Raw genomic sequence first — 22,019 nt, 5'->3', positions numbered from 1 at the left:
TAAAGTATTAAGTGCATAGCTCGTGGGAGAACATGATGGGTATGTAGCCAGCTGGGGAAAAAGTAAAGCAGACAGAGAGAGAAGAGGCTGAATAGGATAGCGGGGCCTGGAGCATGGAGAGCCTTGTCTCCCATGACCAAATCTCCCAGTCCAAAATGACAAGGCCACATTTATGAGTTAAATAAATAAATAAATCTCTGCTTGTTATGTGGAAAATAGGTTGATAGAAGGGTTGGGCTCCCCGTCTCTGCATTTCATTTCCCAGTTCTTGGTGTGTTGACTAGGATGTTTAGTTGGCACTCAGGTGAATAAGTGAGTGATTGCACAACTGGATGGATGGATAGAAGGATGCACAGATGGGTGGATGGCTAAGTGGATGGATGGTTGGATGCATAGATGAGTGGGTAAGTGGATGGATGGGTGGATGGGTGGGTGGGTGGATGGATGGATGGATGGGTGGGTGGGTGGATGGATGGAAGGATGGATGGGTGGATGGGTGGGTGGGTGGATGGATGGATGGATGGGTGGATGGGTGAGTGGATGCATGGATGGATGGATGGGTGGATGGGTGAGTGGATGCATGGATGGATGGGTGGGTGGATGGATAAATGCATAGATGGGTGGGTGAGTGGCTGCATGGGTGGATGGATGGATGCATGGATGGGTGGGTGGATGGATGGACGCATGGATGGATACATGCATGGATGGGTAGGTGGTTGGATGGATACATGCATGGATGGGTGGGTGGATGGATGGATACATGCATGGATGGATGGATGGATGGATGGATGCATGGATGCCTGCCTGGATGTATACATGGTTCCAAGACTGAGGTAAGAACTCTGAGGCTGAGGTACTCTCTTCCTCCTCTTCTGTTCAGAATGTTCCCGACACCAGGCCTGCCTCATCACCACCCTGCAGACCCGACCCGGAGCTGTGAGGTGCATGTTCTATGCTGATACCCAGAGCTGCACACATAGCCTGCAGGGCCCAAACTGCCAACTTCTGCTCCGTGAAGAGGCCACCCATATCTACCGGAAGTCAGGTAGGCCCAAGCCTGTGCCATTGCTGGCAACCTGGGTGTGGCTGTAAATGATTGCTCACGTGGTGACCTGGTGGGCAGTGGCCTTTGATACTTAGGGAAAAGTTGGCCCAAGTTATCCTAGGCCAGGTGGTACTCACCTGGGGTGGACTGAAGGAAAGTAGAAAAAACTACTTCTGTGGCCCTTGGATTCCATTATTTCTTTGAGCTATAGATGCCATCTTGGCCTTTGAATTTCCTAGGCCACTTTTCATGGCTGTTTTATAGTCTAGAACATGCTTTCATATGCCTTCTTTTCCATCATTTAGTCCTTACACCAGTGCTGGGAGGTGGCAGGGTGAGGGCTGTGTTCCTGCCATTGGGATCGGGAGGCTGGAGCCCAGAGGAGTGCAGTTACTTCTGATTCACCCAGCTTGCACGGGCGGAGCGGACACTTGCAGCCAGGGTCCCTGTCTCCAGTAGAGATCCCCTTCCTCAGCACCACACTGCCCACCCACTTTGGAGAGGGGCTGTTTCTGGGTGAGACCGAGTTGGAAACTCGTGTGTCAGGCTTTGTGTTAGGGGCTGGGGAGAGAAGGGTGAAGTGAGCAAGTGGGTGTAGCATCTAAAACCAACAGGAAGTGAAGTCAGAGACATCTGGACACCAGGACACCCGAGGGCTGGGGAGGCTGGCAAAGCCCCTCCCCATTACACTTGTTTCCTGAGACAGGTAACCGGTAAGGTGTTGCCGACATCCGTCATCTTGTCTCCTAGGACAGAGGTCACAGGGATTCTCAGTAAAGAGTTAGATGACAAATATTTTGGGCTCCATTACCCATATGTTCCTATTGTAGCCACTCAACTGCCGCTACAGCGTGAAAGCAGCATTAACAGCACAGGGGTATCCCAGAAAGCTCATGGGAAATGGAACTAAAGATAAATTTATTTTGCTACAAAAAGTTTTGAAATCCATGCATAGTTTTTCATGATACAAATTTTCATGAACATTTTGAAAATCCTCTGTAAGGAAACCAGTGGACGTGACTGTGTTCCAATAAAATCTTAGTGAGGAAGCCACGTGGCTGTTGGATCTGGCCCCACCCGTGCTAGAGCACTGCCAGCCCTTCAGTCCTGTCCTGAGGATGGTGGTTCCCTCCTCTTCTGCCTCATCCTCCCCCTCCCCCTCAGCCCAGGGCGTTGTCTCCCTCAGCTGGGGATGCTTCGGTCCTTCCGTGTGGAGGGCTCAGGGCCTCATGGGCTCCGTTGCCAGTCCTGTTCTCTGCCTGTGTGGACGTCACATTGGTCAGTCAAGGGAAATTGATTTTAATAGCGCGTTTCACCGTAGTGCACCCAACCTGTGTGACTGTTCTGCTGAGGAATGCCTGAGCACCCAGAGCTGAGTGCTGTGAAGCCAATTGCGTACCTATGGCTTCTTTATGAATGGACTAAAACCCACTGGGAAATGCTCACTTCCAAGAAAGGATGCACGCACACTGCGTGTGTGTACAGCCTGTTTGCAACAAATGCACACAGCTGCAGAAAGTTCTCTGAACCCAGGTAGTCCTGTGGCTGAGCGCGTGGGTGTTTTGGAGAGACTCTGCCAGTTCTGCAAAAGAGCTCAAGGGGGGAACTGCCCAGCTAACGATGTTCCCCTGTTTGATCTCCCTGGGCAGCCTCTGCGGGAGGATCGGATGCCACAGTGCCTGAGAAAGCACTTGTGTTCCCTCGAAATGCTTGTGCTGGTGTGCTTTTCTGGCTTTGCTCTCACCTGCAGCTGATGCCACGTTCATGAAATGTGGCTGTTTCCTGCGTAGCAAAGGAAGGGTCTGCCCCTTCAGCAGCCACAGCCCTGAAGACTTGCCCGAGGGCCTTTGATTTATGATTGTAGCAGGAAATCTTGTGAGAAGGAACTGTGGGGGTGAGGTCCGTCATGATCCGTGATTGAGGCCAGCTTAAATAAACTAGCAGCAACTTTCCACCCTGAGTTTCCATTCTGAGTTCTAACTCATACTCCCCTGTTTTTACCATGGGGAGGCCTCTGTTAGCTCGCTCTTCTTTCTTCCAAACCCTCCCTCTCTCCTTGCTTCCCTTATTCTCCCTGCTTTCTGCATTCCACTCATTCATTCCATCACCCATTCATGCATGTGTTGAACTCCCGCACTTGGAACACAAGGACGTCATTCCATTTTCCTAACGTGGCTGTGTTTTAGAGGCCACTACCATTCCTGTTCCACAGAGGGTGGGGGGAGAATTGAAGGTCAGAAGGTTCCAGGGTTTTCCCAATAAATAGCCATTGCATCATGTAAAACACAGGCCTACTGCACTTTCCAGACCGTCTAGGAAGAATATTTTAGAAGTTCATGGGAAATGCATAATATGCAAAATGATGCAAGAATTTCTGATTTCTTTGACCCAAATAAACTTCTCTCTCTCTCTCTCTCTCTCTCTCTCTCTCTCTCTCTCTCTCTCTCTCTCAGATATATTTATTTACTTGAAAGAGTTATGGAGGGAAGGAGGGAGGGAGGGATCTTCTATGTGCTGATTTACTTCTCAAATGGCCGCAACAGTCAGGGCTGGACTGGACCAAAGCCAGGAGTTTCATACAGGTCTCCCACATGGGTGCAGGGGCCAAGCATATGAACTATCTTCCTCGGCTTTCCCAAGTAAATTAGCAGGGAGCCGGCTTGGAGGTGGAGCTACTGGGACTTGAACCAGCACCCGTATGGGATGCTGGCATTGCAGGTGGTAGCCCAACCCAGGATGCCATGGTGCCAGCCCCTAAATGTATCTTTTAATTGGATTTCCTGTGATCTTTCTGGAATATCCTTGTATCAGTTCCAGCTCACCATACTGACCCTCTGTGATCTGGAAGCCATGAACAGACATGGTTCCAGGGCCCCTCAACGTTGTAGCCCACTGGCATTTGGGGCCAGAGAATTTTTGGTTGTAGGAAGTGGTTCTATCTAGTGTGGGGTGATTAGCAACATCCTTGGCCTCTCCTGTCAGATGCTAGTGACATCTCCTCCAGCCTAAGGACAGCCAAAAAGGTTTCCTAGAATGGTCATACACCCCCTGGGGACAGAACTGACTTCCCTCTGAGAACCACCACAGTATACCGTTACACATCGATGTATATGTATCATGTGTAACATATACACTATACATTATACATTAAGCTCTTGAGGAATGGAGAGACATCTGTCTGTCTGTGTGTCTTTCTGTCTCCTCTCCCCACATCCCTGCTTAGTCATCACTGCAGGGCGTGTGTTTTGATAGAAGGAGCTGCAGGGACCAACAGGCCACAGCCCGCTCTTAGGCTTCGTGAGAGCCTTCCCTTCACGGTGTTTATCATTCCTTTTATGCAAGACCCTGAGTCAGATGCAGGAATCAGACCCATGCCGGTCTCAGGTTCCTGGAAACAGTGCTTGGCACCAAGCCTGGGCTCAACAAAAGTTTATTGAATCAATGAATGAGTGAAAGAAAATGCAGTAGAGGAAATAAGATAGGGTGACCAAGATGCCGATAAGTGTGGCAGGAGATTAGCACTGTAGGGAGGGGGGCCCAAGTGGCTTTGGGGCACCAAACAGGGATGGCAGGAGGTGCCTGAGTCTTGAACTTGAGGGGCCAGGGGGGATTTGGACATGAGCCAGTAGGAAGGGAGTGCTTGCCAGTATGGGCATCCTGGCAACAGAGGCACAGAAGGGGCACAGATGCAACTGACCCTTGACCCCGTGTGAAGAAGGGCATGGTCGGAGTCGGAGGTCAGAAAGGTGAGCTTTGTATCTGACAGTGCCTTAGTGTCCCGGCCAGCTCCCCATCTGCAGGCTTTTGAAACGTCACTCAAGCCTGCAGCCCTTTTGCTACAGTTCGGGAATCCAAAAGTTCTTGAAGTCATTTTGTTTCGTAAAGTTTGCAGTAAACACATTCGGTGGGGTAAGCGGGAACCTGGCCTGAAATAATGGTGGGAGACAGCCTGGTTCTTTGTCCCTCCTACTGGGAGGACTCCACACGTCTCAGCACAGCAGTGGTGGCTGGGACTGGCCGTGCCTCTGGCGTAGAGGTCTTCTGCAGACCGCCCCGGAGGATTGCGTCTTGTCTGCTTTTTAAAGGCCCCGGTGCTGGTGAATAGTTGCGGGCCTGGGCTGGCAGGGACCTTGCAGGCCACCTGGGAAGGATTGGTGCTACAGTTGGCACACATCTGATGCCTAAGAAAGATTAGCAGGCTGTGCTGTTGTTGTTGTTGTTTACGTGGAAAACTAACTTGATTAGACTCAAGCTGTGGGTCTGAATGAACTACTGACATTTTCAAGTTGCAAAAGACAGTTTATTTCCTTGTGCCTCAGGCGCATTCAGGATGCCCGTGACTTGAGCACTCACTGCTGCCTCCCCTCCTTGTTCACCCTGCCTCCCTGCCAGGCCCCCCGCTGCTCCGCTCTGAGACGTCTGCACCCTCTGTGTCCATTGCCACCCACGGCCAGCTGCTAGGCAGGTCCGTGGTCATCCAGCTGGGCACGTCCTGGAAGCACGTGGATCAGTTCCTTGGAGTTCCGTATGCGGCCCCACCCCTGGCAGAGAGCCGCTTCTGGGCACCGGAGCCCTCGAACTGGACAGGCTCCTGGGATGCCACCAAGCCGAGGTATGGGGTGAGGGGAACGTGTTCTGATGATCCCCCCCCCCCCAGAAAAGTGTGCTCCCATTCTATTCCACTGAACTGGTACTGCATAGCACCCAGCCTATGGGGGCTTTAATTAGGGGCTGGGAAATACAGCGTTGAAGAGAAAGGAAATGAGCAAATGAAAAAATTCAAGAGGGTTTCCTCTGTCCTCAGTGAGAGAGTATTACAGGAGGTCTGTTTTGTAATCATGCACATCCTTTTCCCCTCCTGAGAATATTCCACTTTGCCGCTCCTTCCGCGCAGGTGCCACTTTACATAGCTGAGGTGATGGGGAGCAGTTTCGCGATGTTCTCCCAATTTAAAGCGCATTCACTGCACCTGGGGAGAGGATGTCACTGCCGACAGGCATCCCATAGACCTGCCTGGCAGTGTCACCCTGTCACCCTCCATGTCCAGGACTGCCCGTGGTCAGATCTGAGGCCCTGGCATAAAGTTTGTGGGAAATGGAATTAACTAAGCCATTGATTTTGGTGCAAGAAGTTTGAAACCCAAGGGCAGATGTTTCCTAAGAAGCACTGGCCGTGGCCTTGTTGAAGTGCTCGCCTCAAGCTGTTACCAAGAGGCTCTTGAAGTCTTCTGCGGGCAAGGATGGTGACGGCGTAGGCTCTGACCGTGGTAGAGGGAGTACAGAGAGGCGGGGTTTAGCTCTGCCCCGCCCCTGGGTGCACTGACTAGGGCGTCTTACGGTCAGGGGTCAGGCTGGGCCCACGTGACAGACGAGGTGAGGGAGTCCTGAGTGGACAGTGTGTGTAGCTCGGGGCTGGTGAGGCTGGGTGATGAGTCAGGTTGCCTTGCGGGCAGGTGAGGGCCGCTCTGCCTTTCAGCATGATCTGGCTTCTTAGACCAGGGAGCTGCTCAAACCGGCGCCCAGGCGCTGTGGTGCAGACAGCAGTCAGACCGTGCATCCAGTGCAAGGTCTGCACGCCTGAGCTAGGACGAGCCCAGGCCCAAGGTGGCAGCTACTGTCCTCTTGTGTATCCTCTTTACTTGGACTGCTGGGGCCACACCCTCCCTCTGGGTTGGCATGTTATCCCTGGGAAATGGTGTCCCATGGGTAGTTGGCAGGGGGGAGACTGATGGGTACTCTGTCCTTCCATTCACTGGCCACCCCCATGACCTAGAACTGGAGAGACCTCAGACCTTTGGGATGGGGCCATGAGCCCTGGCCATGGGTGATGGGTAGCTGGGGAGACAAGGGGTGTCGCTTTGGTTGCTCCTCCCGGAAGCCACATGGTCTGTCTCTGCAGGGCCAGCTGCTGGCAGCCAGGCACCCGAACACCTGCACCTGCCAGTGTCAGTGAAGACTGCTTGTACCTCAATGTCTTTGTCCCTGACAACGTGGTGAGTGTGGAAGCTCTTGCTGCTGTTTCTCCTGCCAAGTCTCCCATTAGAAATCCTGCCCCTGCCACTGTCAGCCCAGGTCACAGCTACACGGTGCTCTGTGTAGCTTGTGCCCGTCCAGCACTGACCCCAGCGCTGTCAGGTTGGTAGGGGTCTGAGTGCTGTGAGCAAGCAGAGGGGGCCCTGGTCCCTCCAAGACCTCATCTGATCCCCCTACATCCTCACCACTGCAGCATATGGGGGTGACCCTTATCCCCACTTGGTGCTCTAAGAAATCTTTGGAAAGGACCTGTGATGGCCGGGCAGTGTGATGGGTGAGGCACAGCTCTGAACTCTGTACAGCTGCTGCCCTCGGGAGGCTTATGTTTTAGTAGGAGGGGCAGGAATGATTAGAGAAGCAATGAATCTTGTGTCACTTGTGGAACTGCTAGTGCTCTGAAGGAAAAGCGGAACAAGGAGATAGATACCCAGCGACAGGCAAGACAGCCTGAGCACGGGGTGAGGTGTGGCCAGTGGTCAGTGAGACGAGCCAGTGATGCCGGCGGGGGCTGGGGATTGTGGAACCGAGATCGGAATCAGTCCATAAACGCGGAACCCAAATGCTCTCCTTAGGGAGAGCTCCTGGGAACGTGTCTCTGGCGCTTTCCACATGGACTGATTCTTGAGGCAGAGGAGGATGGGGTTTTGGGTTTTGGTCGTGAAACCACTTATGCCGGTTTTGCAGCCTGAGTCTGCCTGAGTAGTTGCAGCAGTCCTGGTGCTGAGAGTTTGAGTTTCCCGTCTGCAGGGGAAGGGCCGGAGGGCGTGAGAGGAAAAGGGATGAGGAGGCTTCTGATGGCTGACTCCGAGAGTGCGATGGACCATGGAGGTGTGGCGGTGCCACCGCTTCCTGGTCCCCAAGCTCGCGAGCAGTGAGCTTTGGAGCTCTGGTCACAGCAAGCTGGACTGAATGAGCTTGGTAATGAAAGTGTGGAACTCACTGGCTGCGTTAAAGGAAGTGTGGGCTCTTCAATAAGAGAGATGATAGACTTGTGTTCTGCCCAGTGCTGTGCACACTGTACCTGCAGAACTGAATGAAGTCCAAGCTTCAGACCAGCCCTGCTGCCTACGACTGCCTCATTGCTGCGGGTGTGGCTGCTTCCAAGGCTCTCGTACTGGCTTGTGGGTGCCATGTCCCCCCAGTGCTTTCGCACCATCTTCCCTCTGTACCTGCCTGTGTCTAAAGTCCCTCAGGCATCCTGGGTGAGAGCCCTCGTGTGTGACCTCATTCCAGCGGTCTCTGTGGACTGGGCTCTTTCTCCATGGACCATCCCACTCTAAGATGCATCAGTTACTTTTGAGATACTATAATGAAATGCCAGAGGCAGACTGCACTTGAAGAAGAGTGTTTACTTAGCTTGCTTTGCAGACTGAAAGGTCAAGACCAGGTGGCCCCATGGGCCTGGTCTTAGGTGGGGCCCCTCGGTAGATGGCGTCAGGTGGGACTGAGTTCAATAGAGAGAGATTGCATGGCCAGACAGGAAGCCAGAGAGCTGCAGAGGGCCTGGCTTACTCCTTCTATTGCAAATCTCTGTGAGAATTAATGCGGGGGTCCCTCAAGTACTACTTAATCCTTTCCAGTGATATTCCCCGAGCGCCACCTCTTAAAGGGCCACTACCCCCAACATCGCCACACAGAGGACCAAGCCTCCAAACCACAGCGTGGGGGTCAGGGCATCAGCCTAAGTTTAAGGTGCCACAGCCCAGCCTGGGCCTGAGCCCAGGTGTCCTCCGGGGGGAGCTGTGTGGATGGGCTGAGAAGCTGGCCCCTGCAGGGGAAGCTGCCCTCGCCATGTTCTTGCCTCAAGCCCCTCCGATGCTCCAACCACACAGGTCCCCAATGCTTCCGTGCTCGTGTTCTTCCACAACACCATGGAAGGGGATCGGGAAGGGCGGCTGGAGATCGACGGCTCCTTCCTGGCCGCTCTTGGCGACATCATCGTGGTCACTGCGGGCTACCGCGTGGGCGTCTTCGGCTTCCTGAGTTCCGGTGAGCTGCTGGTGTTGGCGGGGACTGCCGGTCCCTGTGGCTGAGGCCCGCTCTGAGTGTGAGTGTGCCCGTGATTTCTTCCTGAAGCTGCCCTCTCACCCTGCTGCCCCTCTGGCAGCCCAGCTGTGCATAGTCCGAGTACTAGCAGCCCCAAGAGCCTGCAGCAGTGCCGACGCCCACAGAGAGTAGCGACTCTCGTTCACTGGACAACACGTGTCTGATGCTGTTCCAAGTGCACCGTGGATTCTATCTGATGGCGGGGGTGGGGGAGCGGGAATCGGATGCCCACGGAGGTTAGAAACTTGTTCAAGGTCATAAGGTTCGGAAGTAGCAGAGCAGGCTCATCGGGAGCTGCCTGTCCCTGGAAGCTCTAAGGAGTGGACTGCAGCCCTACTGTGCACAGGGAGGCCGTGCGTCTCAACTCAAGGGCTACACCAATGAAGTATTCCCATTTATTTCCCTTTCTTTCCTGCCTGCTTCCTTCAGGGCACAAACCTGTTTATCACCCTGGCTCCCTGCTCCTCCATCATCCCCAACTGCCAGGGCAAGGTTGAGCCTTGAACCAACCCAGCCACCTTCCGGCCACAGCTTTGCCTCCCCTCCAGCCACCAGCAAGCATGGAGGAAGCATCAGGCAGCAGCTACAGTGGGCAGGGGCACTGGCCTCAGAATCTGAGGGTTCAGTGGCAGCCCTGCCATTCATGGGCCGTGTGACCTAAGACAAAAACAAAAACAAAAAGAAACCTTCCGTTCTCCCAGTCTCCGCTTTCTCCTGTGTAATGTGGGGATGATTCTACTCAGTTTCCAAAGTTACAGTGAGACTCGAGTGAGACAATACATGGTATGTGGGGAAAGTTTTAGAGACGGTAGTAGGTTTAAAGTCCTTGAAAAAGGGACTGAGCTTCCCCCTGTTTTCCAAAGGTCTCCTTCACCTCCTGGACTATCTGATGTGCTAAGCATGGATGGGAGGTGGTGGCAGTGTGGCCAGAATGACAGATAGCGCTGGAATGTATGTGAGCAGGGTCCTGTGTGAGTGTGGGGGCAGGGGGGCCCAGTAGACCATGCAGCGTGAGCCTCAGGTTCCATGAAGCCCTTCAGTATTGCAAGGGACAGGCAGTGAGTTGGGGTGAAATGCAACCCAAGGCCAGCGTGGGAGATGTGGATGATAGGCAGACAGCAGAGTTCCCATTATGGGGGCAGGCGCTGCCCGTGGCTTCCGCTTTCTGCTTTGCACCCTATCTGACAGATCCCAGATGGTGGTGAGAAGCAAATGTGGTAGCTGGGTTTTGTGAAAGATTTAGGTGAACATTAAAGGTTATTCCCAGGCAAGTTTACTTTCCTTTAAAGAAAGCTCTGCTGGGCTCCCTTTTCCCAAACGCAAGATTGACAAGGATTTGTTAAACCACTAGGTCCCTTCCCTGAAAAGGGGGTGAAATCAGATCCTGTTGAACCCTGGGCTGTGGAGGTTTTCCCAGCCATGGCTGGCTTTCTGGCTCGGGGCATTTCTAGACAGAAGTGAGCAAGTTTCCGTATGTCCTCTGTCCATCCCCGAGGGGCAGGAGGTGACGATTGCACAAAGAGTAATCTTGTTTAGAGCCCTGTGCTTCTGGAAAGGGAAACTCATTTTGGCTGCCAGCAGGGGCAGACTGTGGGGGGGGGGATGGGGGGGTGATAGAAGCTTCCAGAACATCCAGCCCCCTCCTTCCTGATGTACCAATGCTGCCTGTTCATGTTGCTCAATGGAAAAACCATCAGCTCGAGAGAAGAGAAGTTACACTTACAGGGTGTTTTTCAGGAACCAACACTGTGGGCCCATTTCATTGATGAAATAAGAAGGCTTGGAGCCATACAGGAGGCCAATCACCCAGTCCCAAGTGGCAGTCAAACAATGACAAGGAGGACTATGCTTTAGCCTGCTCCTTCCATGCCTAGAAAGGCCCTTTGGGCTTCTTGTTCTTCGGTTACACAGATCAGGGTTGGTGTTCGGCACTTGTTTGGTCACGTTTCTTTGCTGTATTATCAGGCCTCCTTGCATGCCCTCTGGGCTCTTGCCTGGGGCTTTCCTGAGAGTCAGCCCAGGGAGAGGCGCACAGCCATTGGCATCCTTACCAGATAACCAGGAAGCCGAGGCACAGGAGCAGGGCAGTGGGCAGAGGAGCGGCAGAGCCACGGCACAGGCTCCCTGAGTGCCCATGAGCCACCCCGGACTGCTGCGGGCCAGTTTGGCAACCAGACTTGTGCAGAGCAGCAGCTGCACGGGCTGTGGAAGCCAGCAGGAAGCAGGCGTGTGCAGCCGGCAGGACACTCCCGGGGGCGGCTTCCGACCACTTATTCCTCCCGGCAGCCTGAGACACGGGCGGCAGCCATCTCCTTTTCTGTTTATTGTGTCCACTTACTGGATTTTTAGGATCCAGAGTGGTGTTCAGTTTACAGAGAAACTAAGCAGCAAGCATGGAGTCCCTGTGCCGTGCGCGCCCCGTGCCCTTCCCCCAGCCTGCCCTACTATTGCCACCATGCTCTTGGTGGCGCATCTGTTACACCTAGGGAGCTGCAGCGACCCCTCGCCAGTCACTCAAGTCCACAGTTGCCATTAGGGGTCTCTCCTCCTGTTGTTGATTCCGTAGGTTTTGCCAACTGCACCCTGTCCCGTGCACACCCTCAATACCCCGCAGAGTGGGTATATCGCCCTCTGACACCCTTGTGCTCTGTCTAATGTGGCCCTCCTTTTTCCTTCTGAACAGTTGAAAAGCACAGCTCAGAGCGTATATTTGGAAAGGCTGGGCTGCTCTGAGTGCCCATGGTCTCAGCCTAGCGTCCTGCTTTCGAACAGGACAGGGTCTAAGGGTAGTGGCTTCACTCTGTGGGCCTGTAACATCGCAGCACCCTCCCTCCCTCCCTCCCTCCCTCCCTCATCACAGCTGCCCCTCTGTCAGGGGAAGCTGCTGAGATTTGCAAGGTGGCATATATGAGATAAGGTATGTGGAAGACAAGCACAGAACGTGGCCCTAGAACCGTGCCTGGCACCTGAGCTCACCCGCTGATCCCCCCTTGTCCGAGGCAAGGGCTCTGGCAGGCCGTGCCTGTGTCATCCTCATTTCCTGGCTAGCCTCTGGCCACAGAGCTGCCTCCAGGTTGCAGCAGGGGCCCCTGTCCCTTGCCGAGTCAGGTGCATGGCCTTGCAGAGTGGAACATTCCTCCAGAGATGGACAGATGAGCATAGCCACTCCTGCTGGGCCTCAGCTGCCTGCACAAACTTGTGCTCTCTGAGAGACAAGACAAGCCAAGTCCAGCATTTCCGGGAGCCTTGCTCCTGTTGCCATGAGCAGTTGGAAAGGAAGTGAGAGGGTGGGTGGTGGGCCAAGGGAGGGGGCCATTTCTGTGAGCTTGGATCCCATCATGGAGACAGATCCTGGGAGCAACAGCACCCTGTAATGTGACACGTTCTGTCTGGCAAAGCATGACAGTGATGGGGGCGGCGGCACACAGGGACAGAGTGGGAGGGGTGGCTAGCAGGCACACAGGAGCAGAGGAAGTGTTCTTTGGCCAGGGAGCCAGACAGCAGACCAGGAAGCCACCAGTAACCACACACAGCCATGACCTCATCGTCCTTGGACACTCGGCTCTACTTCCCCCTCCCGCACCCCAGAGGGTCTGCTGGGCTCCCTGAACAGAGGAACAGGCACGGACCCTGCCCCAGGGGCACCCGGTCACAGGTGCACAGGCCTGGACTTGCTAAGGGCCTTGCTGAGGTGGTGCTAGAACTACACCTGTTTCATTTTATTTAAAATCCTCTTTAATGCCTTGTGCCAGGCGGAGGAGTTCTGCCCCCTTTACAGATGTTAACTGATTTGATCATTGTAACAGCCACATGAGGCAGGTTCTGGTAAAATCCCCATTTCACAGACAGGGAAAATGGAAGCACACCAGGGTCTCACACAGCACTCAGCACCGTGTCTGCTGCCTTCCATTGGTGCCCATTGCCAAGACTGGGTTTTGCTAAGGGTCTTCTGTCAGATGGTTGAGGAAGTAGAATGGGCAGGTGAGAACCAGCTTGTGGAATGGTCCTGAGCAGAGCGTAGGAGACTGGTGGTGCAGGGCAGAGTAGAGCACTGGGATGGGTGGAGAAGGGTGTCAGCACTAGGTCCAGGAATCTCACACTCACGTCTGTGCCCCCAGTGGCTGAAGCGCCTGGCCAGCGGGGCACAGCCCTCTGCAGTGTCCTGCCTCTGGGGCCAAGCAGCGGGCTCATGAGTAGAGGCACAGTGCGTGTGACAGGACTGGGGAGGTGAGACCAGTGCAGGACCCTGAGGATGCAAGGAACCGGAGCTCAGTACACAGCGAATGCAGAACAAGCATGGATGTGATGAGCGGCCCCTGGGCAGTGCTGGGAACCCAAACCAAAGAGACAGGATGAGTGCACATCCCAGGGGCCTGAAAACCGAGAAGTTCCGACTTCATGCAGTAGTGACGAGGCAGTTCCTCAGGCTTCCGGAGCAGAGAAAGCTCCACAACAAAGAGCACTCAAATTTTACAGTGCACATCTTAGAGATTTTTCCACAAATATCTGTTGACATGGGTTGTAAGTTAGGACAGAGAGTTTTGATTGTGAGTTAGGATTTGCTTCCCAAGTTGCCATGCAGTGGGGACGCTGAGATAGAGCAAGTGAGAGGCAGCGACATCTCCATTTGTTGTTGCTGGAAATGCAGGCCGTGGAGGTCATGTCGCAGACTTACAGGGCTTGCTCTGCTCAGCTGGCGCCCTGCTTTCCTGGGCTGCCTAGGGCCTTGAGGGAAACAAACACGTTCACCCTGACAAGTGGAGCACACACACAGTGCCGAAAAGGCCGCAGCGAGGACCGTGCTGTGCCAATGGCTTCACCAGACCCAAAACATGAGAAGCACTTGAAGAAATTCCAGAAGCCTCCGTGGCTGCAAGACTCGTTATGTCTTTCTTGCACCCTGAGCTGGTGTGCTCTTCAGCTCGGAGAATGCGAGGTTGGGAATTCGGGTGCAAGCTTTTTTGTTGTTGTTTTTTCTATTTGGGAAATAGGGAAACTGTGAGCAGTTTCTTGCTAGGAACTGAAGCCTGTTCATTATAACTTTGGTGCGTGGTGGAGAACTGCGAGCAGTCCAGGGTGTGGGGGCAGTCTGTGCAGTTGATCTGCACCCTAGAGTCACCCGTGTGTGGTTGTTGATGAAGCTGTGGAGTCTGATGAGGTTTCCTGGCACAGCCAGAAAAGCATGTGGACCTCGGATGAGATCAGAATGAGGTGTGCTCTTTCAAGGTGTGATGGAGGAGTTAATGGAGTCAGTGTAGTCAGCTGGAAAATGACCCCCTGAATTCAGGGGTCCACCAGGGGGTGCGGTCATGGAGTGTCCTAAAAAGCCAAGGAGAAGAGCACAATTGTGCTTTGCTCTTTTTATGTCTCAATCATTTCATTTAAAAAACAGTGCTGTGTTTTCAGTATTGAACTTTATGAGAAAGGCAAGGGAGATCAGGTCTGTGTGTGCTGTTGAAGGCCGCAGCAGATGGGACGGTGGGGAGGAATGGAATCCAGGGCTCTACCCTGGGCTGGCTTTTGTCATGGAAGCCATTGCAGAGTCAACATGGGACAGGATCACCTCCTTCCCAGCAGACGTGCTGAGCTGGGTGGTGGGGCTGAACACGCATGGCTGTGATCTACCAGCCTCCCAGCAACTGCCCTTGTCTGCCAGTGGGGAAGCAGAGCCTGGAGAGCGCAGGGACATGGGCAAGGACTCCCAGCTAGTGCTGGCTGAAGCTGGGATTGAAGTGTGTTTGGGTCGGAAGGCCACATTCTTCCCATTGCCACTGACTGTTTGGAACCCACAGTGCTGACCTGTGGGGATAGGAACCCAGGGCCCCTGCAGGAGCCATGTGCCTGGTGTAGATAGCACCACGATTATTAAATCCAAGGTTGTGCAAAATCACAAAAGGCTTTCTTGTTTTCTGAAGGATCTGGCGAACTGACTGGCAACTGGGGGCTGCTGGACCAGGTGGCAGCTCTGAGCTGGGTGCAGACTTACATCGGAGCCTTTGGTGGGGACCCTCGGCGCGTATCCCTGGCAGCAGACCGAGGTGGAGCTGATGTGGCCAGCATCCACCTTCTCACAACCGGTACCAAGGACTCCAGACTCTTCCGGAGAGCTGTGCTGATGGTGAGTTACAGGTTCTCTCTTCAGTCTTACTGCAGATTTGGGTGAACCAGCTCCTCTCCTCTGCCCCTTGAGACCAGTTGGCTTTAGTTGTTGGATTTCCCTTAGCCTTTGTGCTGTGGATCCTGCTTGTGGCCATCTCTCCAGGCTCTGTGCCTCCAGGATGCTGAAGCTCCCCTGACTACGTGGAGTGGGGTCTAAAGTGCTATGACTCCTAGAGGTTGGAATGTCTGTTTCCTGGGAGTGCCTCGTTAGGATTTAGTGGTCTGAATGGAGGCAAAGACTAGAACTAACCAGGCAGGAACCTACTGGATGGACCGGATGGTCTGCAGTGCCTGCTAAATGATGATGATGGTGATGATGCCGTTGATCATAATGGTGATGGTGATGATGATGATGGTGGTGATGGTGATTTTGAGGATGGAAGTGATGGTGACAATGACAGTGATGCTGATAATACAGTGATCTTGATGATGGCAGTAATTAGGATGGAAAAAATCACCTGGATGGCCTGGGATCCATTGTTCTGTCCTTGATTAGCTCCTGATTTTACTGAGTATCTAATTTGTGCCAGGTGTGCTGTGTTAGATTCTGGCAAGCCATGATAAATGCTACATGCCACCGGGCTTGGGAAGTATGTAGTCACCGAGTGCTGGGGACAGACACTTAAAGTGGGTAATTTAAAAGAGGATCTTAGGATGGGTCACAGAGAAGGTCCCAGCCCAGTGTCGGAGAAGGAAGGGGGTATGGAAGAATGTTTCCCTGGAGCTGGAATGGCGTAGCTACATGATGAATGCTGTGGAGGCATTCACTCTCAGCTGAGTCCCGGGAAAGAAGATTGAGGGCCGGAGTCCTGGCAGCCAGTGTGTGCAGGCACAGAGGCACAGGGACTCCTGCCCCGAACACTTGGATTGTTACCCTGAGAGAGGGAGATTCATTGCTCAATGACTGCTCACTGCTCACTGTTTGTTTCCAGCCAGGGATTTTAACCATTGTAAGTGTCTAGTTTAGTAGCATTAAGTACATTTCCAGGGTTGTGCAACCATCACCACTGTCCATTGCCAGAACTTTCCCGTCGTCCCAAACAGAAAGCCTGTACCAATGAAACATTACTTTCCATTCTCCCAATGACTGAAGCCCCTGTTAACCTCTTCTTCTTTGGTCTCTACGAATTTGCTCATTCTGGGTACCTCATGTAAATGGAATCATACGGTATTTAACATTTTGTGTCTGGCTTACTTCACTTGGAATAACATCTTCAAGGTTCATGCCTGGGGTAGCACGGATCAGAATCTCCTTCCTTCTTAAGGTTGAATACTGTTCCATTCTGCATATGGACCTTACTTTGTGCACACATTCATCTGTTGACGGGCACATGAGGTGTGTCTACCACTTGGCTATTGTAAACAGTACTGCTAGAACATTGCTCTGCAGCAAATGATTTTTAAGCAAGAAGCTTATAGCTACACTTCAGGACCACTGCTCGTAGGGCTGGGTAAAAAGTGAATTTAAGAGGGGCAACACCGGAGATCAAGGAAGCAATTAGGAGACTGGAAAGGAACCTAAACGGAGGAAAGATGGAGAACTGCTGAGGCCAACCCATGAACTGAGTTCCTGAGTGACTGGCCAGCAAGTCCAAGGCCATTTAGCTGCACCCAGCCTTGCACAGCCTCTGGGGTTCAAGCACTTGATTTGAAGGAGGTGGGAGAAGTGTCTTCTTTGGGCATAACTTAGCTGAGGTCAGCGTTGTCACCATTTCCAACAGCAGGCAGTGCCACCTGCCACTCCATCCCTCTCCTTCAGCCACAGGACCCAGTCGTGTCCCTTGGGGACCGTACTGTGTTGTGCCTTATACAAGAGTATTTCACAAAGTGAATGGAAAATGGAATTGAAAGGTAAGTTTATTTTGATGCAGACTTTTTATTGAAATCCACATGTAGATTTTTTCATAACAGGCATTTCCCATGGACTTTTTGAAGGCCCCTTGCATAGGAAGTGTTCTTTGCGTGGAAGACTTTCTCCCATTCTCCTCTTTATGTGATGTATTGGTCCATTTTCTGTAACCAAAGCAAGACACCTGAGGCTAGGGACCACGTAAGGAAAAGAGGTTTACTCTGCCTGGAGGCATGGCATTGGACTGGCTGGGCTCTGGGAAGACCCCGTGATGGATGACGTCACAGCACCCAGAGGGAGAGTCGTGGTGGGACAGGAAGTCAGAGTGTAGGGAGAGGTCAGCTTCCTTTACAGCAGTCCTCTCCGGGGCACCAACTCAGAGTCCCACAGGTACTGAATCCCTTCCGAGGACGCCATCCCCAACACCTAGCTGTCAGAGGGCCCGCCTCCACGCCCCACCACCTCTCACAGTGCCATCCTGGGCACCACACTTGCAACGCCTGAGCCTCTGGGGACATGCTCACCCCATATCCACATCCTAGCACCTGCTAGGAGGAGAAGTCTTCTGGACTTCTGTGCTCCTGCACAGCATTTATCGTGGTATCCACTAGTGAGTAATAACGCCTGGGGCCTCCTTGGCCTCCCTCATGGACCTTAAACTGCAGCAGAGCAGGCGCCAGCATGCCTTGCTGCTCTCCACAGGGCCCAGAGGACCCCACCCAGCAATCTGACAGTAAGTAGACGCTCTCCAGGTAACACGGCCAGCAGGGCAGCAAATGGGCGCGTGCACGTGGCAGCATTCAGACATTCCAGCGTCTTCTCCCTCCCCTTGTGTTTTCCCATCTGGCCCTCTGAAGTGGGTCCATCTTAGTGGCAAGAGGTTTGAGCCCAAACATCTCCAGTTTGTGGTGTTGACAACAGACCTTGGTGTTGAGCTAATCCTGGAGGCATTTCTCCAGAGTCCTCTTAGAAGTGAGGCACTCACTAGGACCCAGAAGATGCCAGAAGCATCTTCCAAAAGGCCCAGAAGGCAGATTTTTCTTTTTCAGGGTTTAGGTGTTTGGGGAATTTCAAAAACTAATCTGTTTTAACAAATGGCAGTGTATTTAAAAATAAATCCTCCCGTCTGTTTGAGTCATTTGGAAGCAGCTTTCCCAACTGCTCCCGGCAGCCCTTGGGATGCATGTGAAATTACTTGGGAATGAAAGGACAAAAATACTTCAGTATATTAGCGGTTATTAAATGTGCTCTTCCCTGGCAGATGTTTGGGGAATGAGTGTCAGTTGGCAGTTTATCCGAGAGTAGAATCTGAAGTCTCTGTGAATCTTGGGGCAGGAGCTGTTGAGACACCATCAGTCAAGAGGAATTTCTTGACTGATGATTATTGATCTATGTTTGTTCAGTACATTTGGGTCCTCAGAGTGCTTCCGTATCTTATCTCCCAGATCCTCACTTTGACTGGCATGTGGCCATTACTCCCTTTTCAGTCCAGAGGTAAGAAATCTGAGTGGCACAGGGGCTCCGTGACCTGCCAAAGAGCACACAGCAGGGAACTCTGGGCAGAGAGCAGAACCTAAAGACATGAGACTGCTTCTTCAGGAACTTGGGGTTCTCCCAGGGTTCTCTCAGGCCTACGATCAGAGAGTCCTGTCTGGCTTTGGACAAACCTTCCACCTTGCATCCTCCACCTGTGAAATCAAAGCAGGGGGTTCCGTCTCCCGAGGTCACAACAAGCTGCCATACTTAGAGTTTGCAGTGTCCTGCACACCACAGGAACTCGAGAAATCTAAGCTCCCCACCTCCCGCACAAGGGACGGCAACTCCAAACTAAAGCAAGTCCCAGAATGCTTCCCTGGACCTGGGGGACGGGGCACAGGCTGAAGGGTGACTTGTCATACACACACCTTGTGGGCTCAGTTTTAAGAGAAGACTTTGGGGTCATGTCCTCTGTGGTTTGACTCCGGGACCCTCGCTGTCCTTCGACGTTGCTTCAATTCCACAGTCCTTGGGGTGAACCCCTGGCCTCAACCTAGGCTTTCCTGTCCCCTTTCCACCTCCATTCCCGCTGGAATCCCACACTCCAGGCTCACTGGTTGCAGCATTCCTAGGAAACGCCACACCTTTGAGTCTGCACTGTGGGCAGCACGTGCAGTGTCCGCCTGGACCATCCTTGGATCTGCCCCTGGGCTCAGCTGAGTTCCCAGGCCTCCAGCCCTTCCTCCTGTTCTCAGAGCAGAGGGAAGGTCACCTTAGTGAAGAGACTCCCTGCCTCAGTCTGTGTTTTGCTGTGATAGGAGGCCAGCGGCTTGGCACTTTATAGAAAGACAAGGGGTTGATTTTGAGTCATGAGGGCTGAAAAATGTAAGGTCAGGGCCCTGGCATCTGCTCAGCTTCCTGCGAGGGCCTCCAGCCTGCTCCACGTGTGGCCGGAAAGCAGAAGGCAAGACTGTGCAAGCAGAGCAGGGCAGAGGCAGCTGTAACACCCACATCGGGACAACTCACCCACCCCTGGGAACTACACCAGTCCCTTCGTGACAGAAGAGCCCCGGACCCAAACACCTCTGAAAGTCCCTGCCACCTCATGCTGCTGTCATCGCATTAGCAATGACATCTCAGCAGGGGTCTCAGCTGGGACAAGCAGATCCAAAGGCCACAGCACTTCGGGGAGCAGTTCTCAGGAATTCTGTCTTATCTTACAGCCTTGGCATTTTTCTGACATTTCTTATTTCACTTCTGTGAGTTGCTTGTCACCCTGATGGAAGTGTAATTCTCCTAGCAGTTCCTTAACGCTCAGAGAGCCCCTGGTTCACAAAGGGTGCCTGAGACCATGCCGCATTCCATTAAACTGAGGTGGAGGAAGGCAGGAAGGCGGTGGTTGGGGGCCAGAACACTATTTTCTGTTGTTTGGGCAATAGCTTTCCTAGTGTGAGCGCCTCCCTTAGGCTTATTTGGCTCAAAATTACCCTAGCTGTTCATGGGCTCTGAGGCTTCCGTATGTACTTTAGAATAAGTTAATTTTTTCTAATATTACTTCTGGGACTATAAGATTAGTTTCGTGGAATTTTTTTGTTTAATTTTAGGGGAAAAAAAAAAGCCCTGTGTTTTTGATGTTCCGACTTGCAGCCATACATCTGGTTAACCCCATAACCACGAGCATAGAATGTTTTCCTCCTTGGGTCTTCTCCTAGTTTTGAACCCTTACACGTGAAGGTTGCGAGGCACATTCCTCCGTATGCTGTCGCTTGGTTGGTTTTGTGGATGGTGATTTAGTTTCCGCTGTGTTTTCCAGCTCTGGGAATGGCTTGGTTTAGCAAATTACTGTAATTTTTCCACAGAAGAGTAAGTTGACTTAGCAACTGGCTGATCTCTCATCACTTCTAAAGTCTTGCCTGTTGGTTTCATTGAATTTTCTATGAAGATACTTCATCATTGGCAAATAATGGCAGGGTTAGTTCTGTAAGTGTTGGGGCAGTTATAGATACCGTTAACAGAGAGCCCTACCACTGAAGAGCTCATGGAGCGAAGAAGCTTTTTCTCTCTTTTTCTGCTGTCATTTCCCAAGTAAGAGGTGCCCAGCTGTTGCTCAGGGCCCTGGTTTGTTCTCAGTGGCTCTGTCGTTCCTTAGGGCCTTGCTCTCAGCTCCCCGCTCTGCAGAGCTGCATATGGGCTGCTTGCCTGGGTTCCAGACAGCAGGGAGGGGAGGGGAGGGAGGAGCCATCCCAGGCTGTCTTAGGGCTTTGGGGCACTCTCCCCTGCAGGCTGGTAGGAGCAGAAGCGCATTTGCTTGCTGTTCTGCCTTCGGCGCTCGTGGCCATGCTTGTTTGTGTTTTGTCTGTCGTATTACTCCTACTGCTCAGGCCACGTCTTCACGGTTCTCCTCTGGCTTCTCAGTGGCTGTGTTTTGAGAACCCGGCCTCACTGACGCCCTCCCTTTGTGACTCTCCTCCACTTTCTCCTTGTTCTTTAAGCTTCTGGAGTTGAAGGCTGACATCATTGCCTTCCCGTCTTTGTTCTTGGATCAGTGTATTTTAATCAGCCGACTCCCTGCCTGTGATGTTACCAGCTATGGCTCTCACAATTCGAAAAGCAGCCTTAGATCATTTGTTTCTAAGTGTTTATTCTGTCATTTTCTTCTCAACAGAAGGATTTTAAGTTTTTTGGGTTTTAGATTCATAGAATTTTTTTCCATCCTTTTACAAATCTATTTGCAATTTTATTTCATTATTGTCAGAGAGATTGAATGGGAAGAGGCTGACTCTGAAATGTATCAGGACAGCCACAGTGACATAATGTCTTCTCCATTCGTGGGCAGCAAAGTTAAATGGTGTTGTCAAAATCTAGCTGTTTGTGTGCCTCTGCTTAATCCATCAGTTTCTGGTAGTTGTGTGTTGAAATCTCCAAATAAGATTATATAGCTGTTTCTTTCTGTAATAGTTGTGTGATACATTTTGAAACTGTTGATTAACCTAGATGGCAGCCGTTACATTGTCTTAATGTATGGTTCCTTTTGCAGTAGCTCTCTGCTCCTATGTAATTTATTTCCCCCTTGAATTCCATGTGGCCTCAGAATACAACACGTTTTCCTTTTGCTCAGATTTCCCGTGGCTTTATCTTCAAACCCTCTGCGTCCTTTGCTTTAAGGCTATAGCAAGTAGACAGCACAGAGCTGTGTGCATAGACCCCGTCTGCCACCCGGCAGCTGATGTGACCCTTTTAAAGCTAGCCCGTGAGTGAGAAGGTCACTCCCCTGCTGAGGGCTTCCATCTCTTTTAGCGTGGACCCCAACGCCCTGCCCTTGCCCTCTAGCGAAGGCCCTGCCGGACCTGTCTGTCTGCCTCCTCTCCCCAACTCCTCCGCCTCCATCAGCCCTGGCCACTCCTCTTCCTGC

The 22,019-nt window shown here is 52.5% G+C and overlaps 1 protein-coding gene across 1 annotated transcript in view; it reads left to right on the top strand.

Annotated features, from left to right (window-relative positions):
- TG (thyroglobulin) overlaps positions 1-22,019 on the top strand; it is a 231,540-nt gene that overhangs the window by 121,582 nt on the left and 87,939 nt on the right. Inside the window, exons 38-42 of the mRNA XM_062189445.1 lie at positions 881-1,045; positions 5,438-5,657; positions 6,944-7,037; positions 8,910-9,066; positions 15,039-15,241. Of these exons, the coding sequence (XP_062045429.1) occupies positions 881-1,045; positions 5,438-5,657; positions 6,944-7,037; positions 8,910-9,066; positions 15,039-15,241 (839 nt within the window). The remainder of the gene's footprint in view (positions 1-880; positions 1,046-5,437; positions 5,658-6,943; positions 7,038-8,909; positions 9,067-15,038; positions 15,242-22,019) is intronic.

The sequence above is a fragment of the Lepus europaeus genome, chromosome 4, assembly GCF_033115175.1.
Source record: "Lepus europaeus isolate LE1 chromosome 4, mLepTim1.pri, whole genome shotgun sequence".
NCBI lineage: Eukaryota > Metazoa > Chordata > Mammalia > Lagomorpha > Leporidae > Lepus > Lepus europaeus.
Note: the sequence above shows the minus strand (reverse complement) of the source record. Positions and strands in the feature narration are given on the sequence as shown.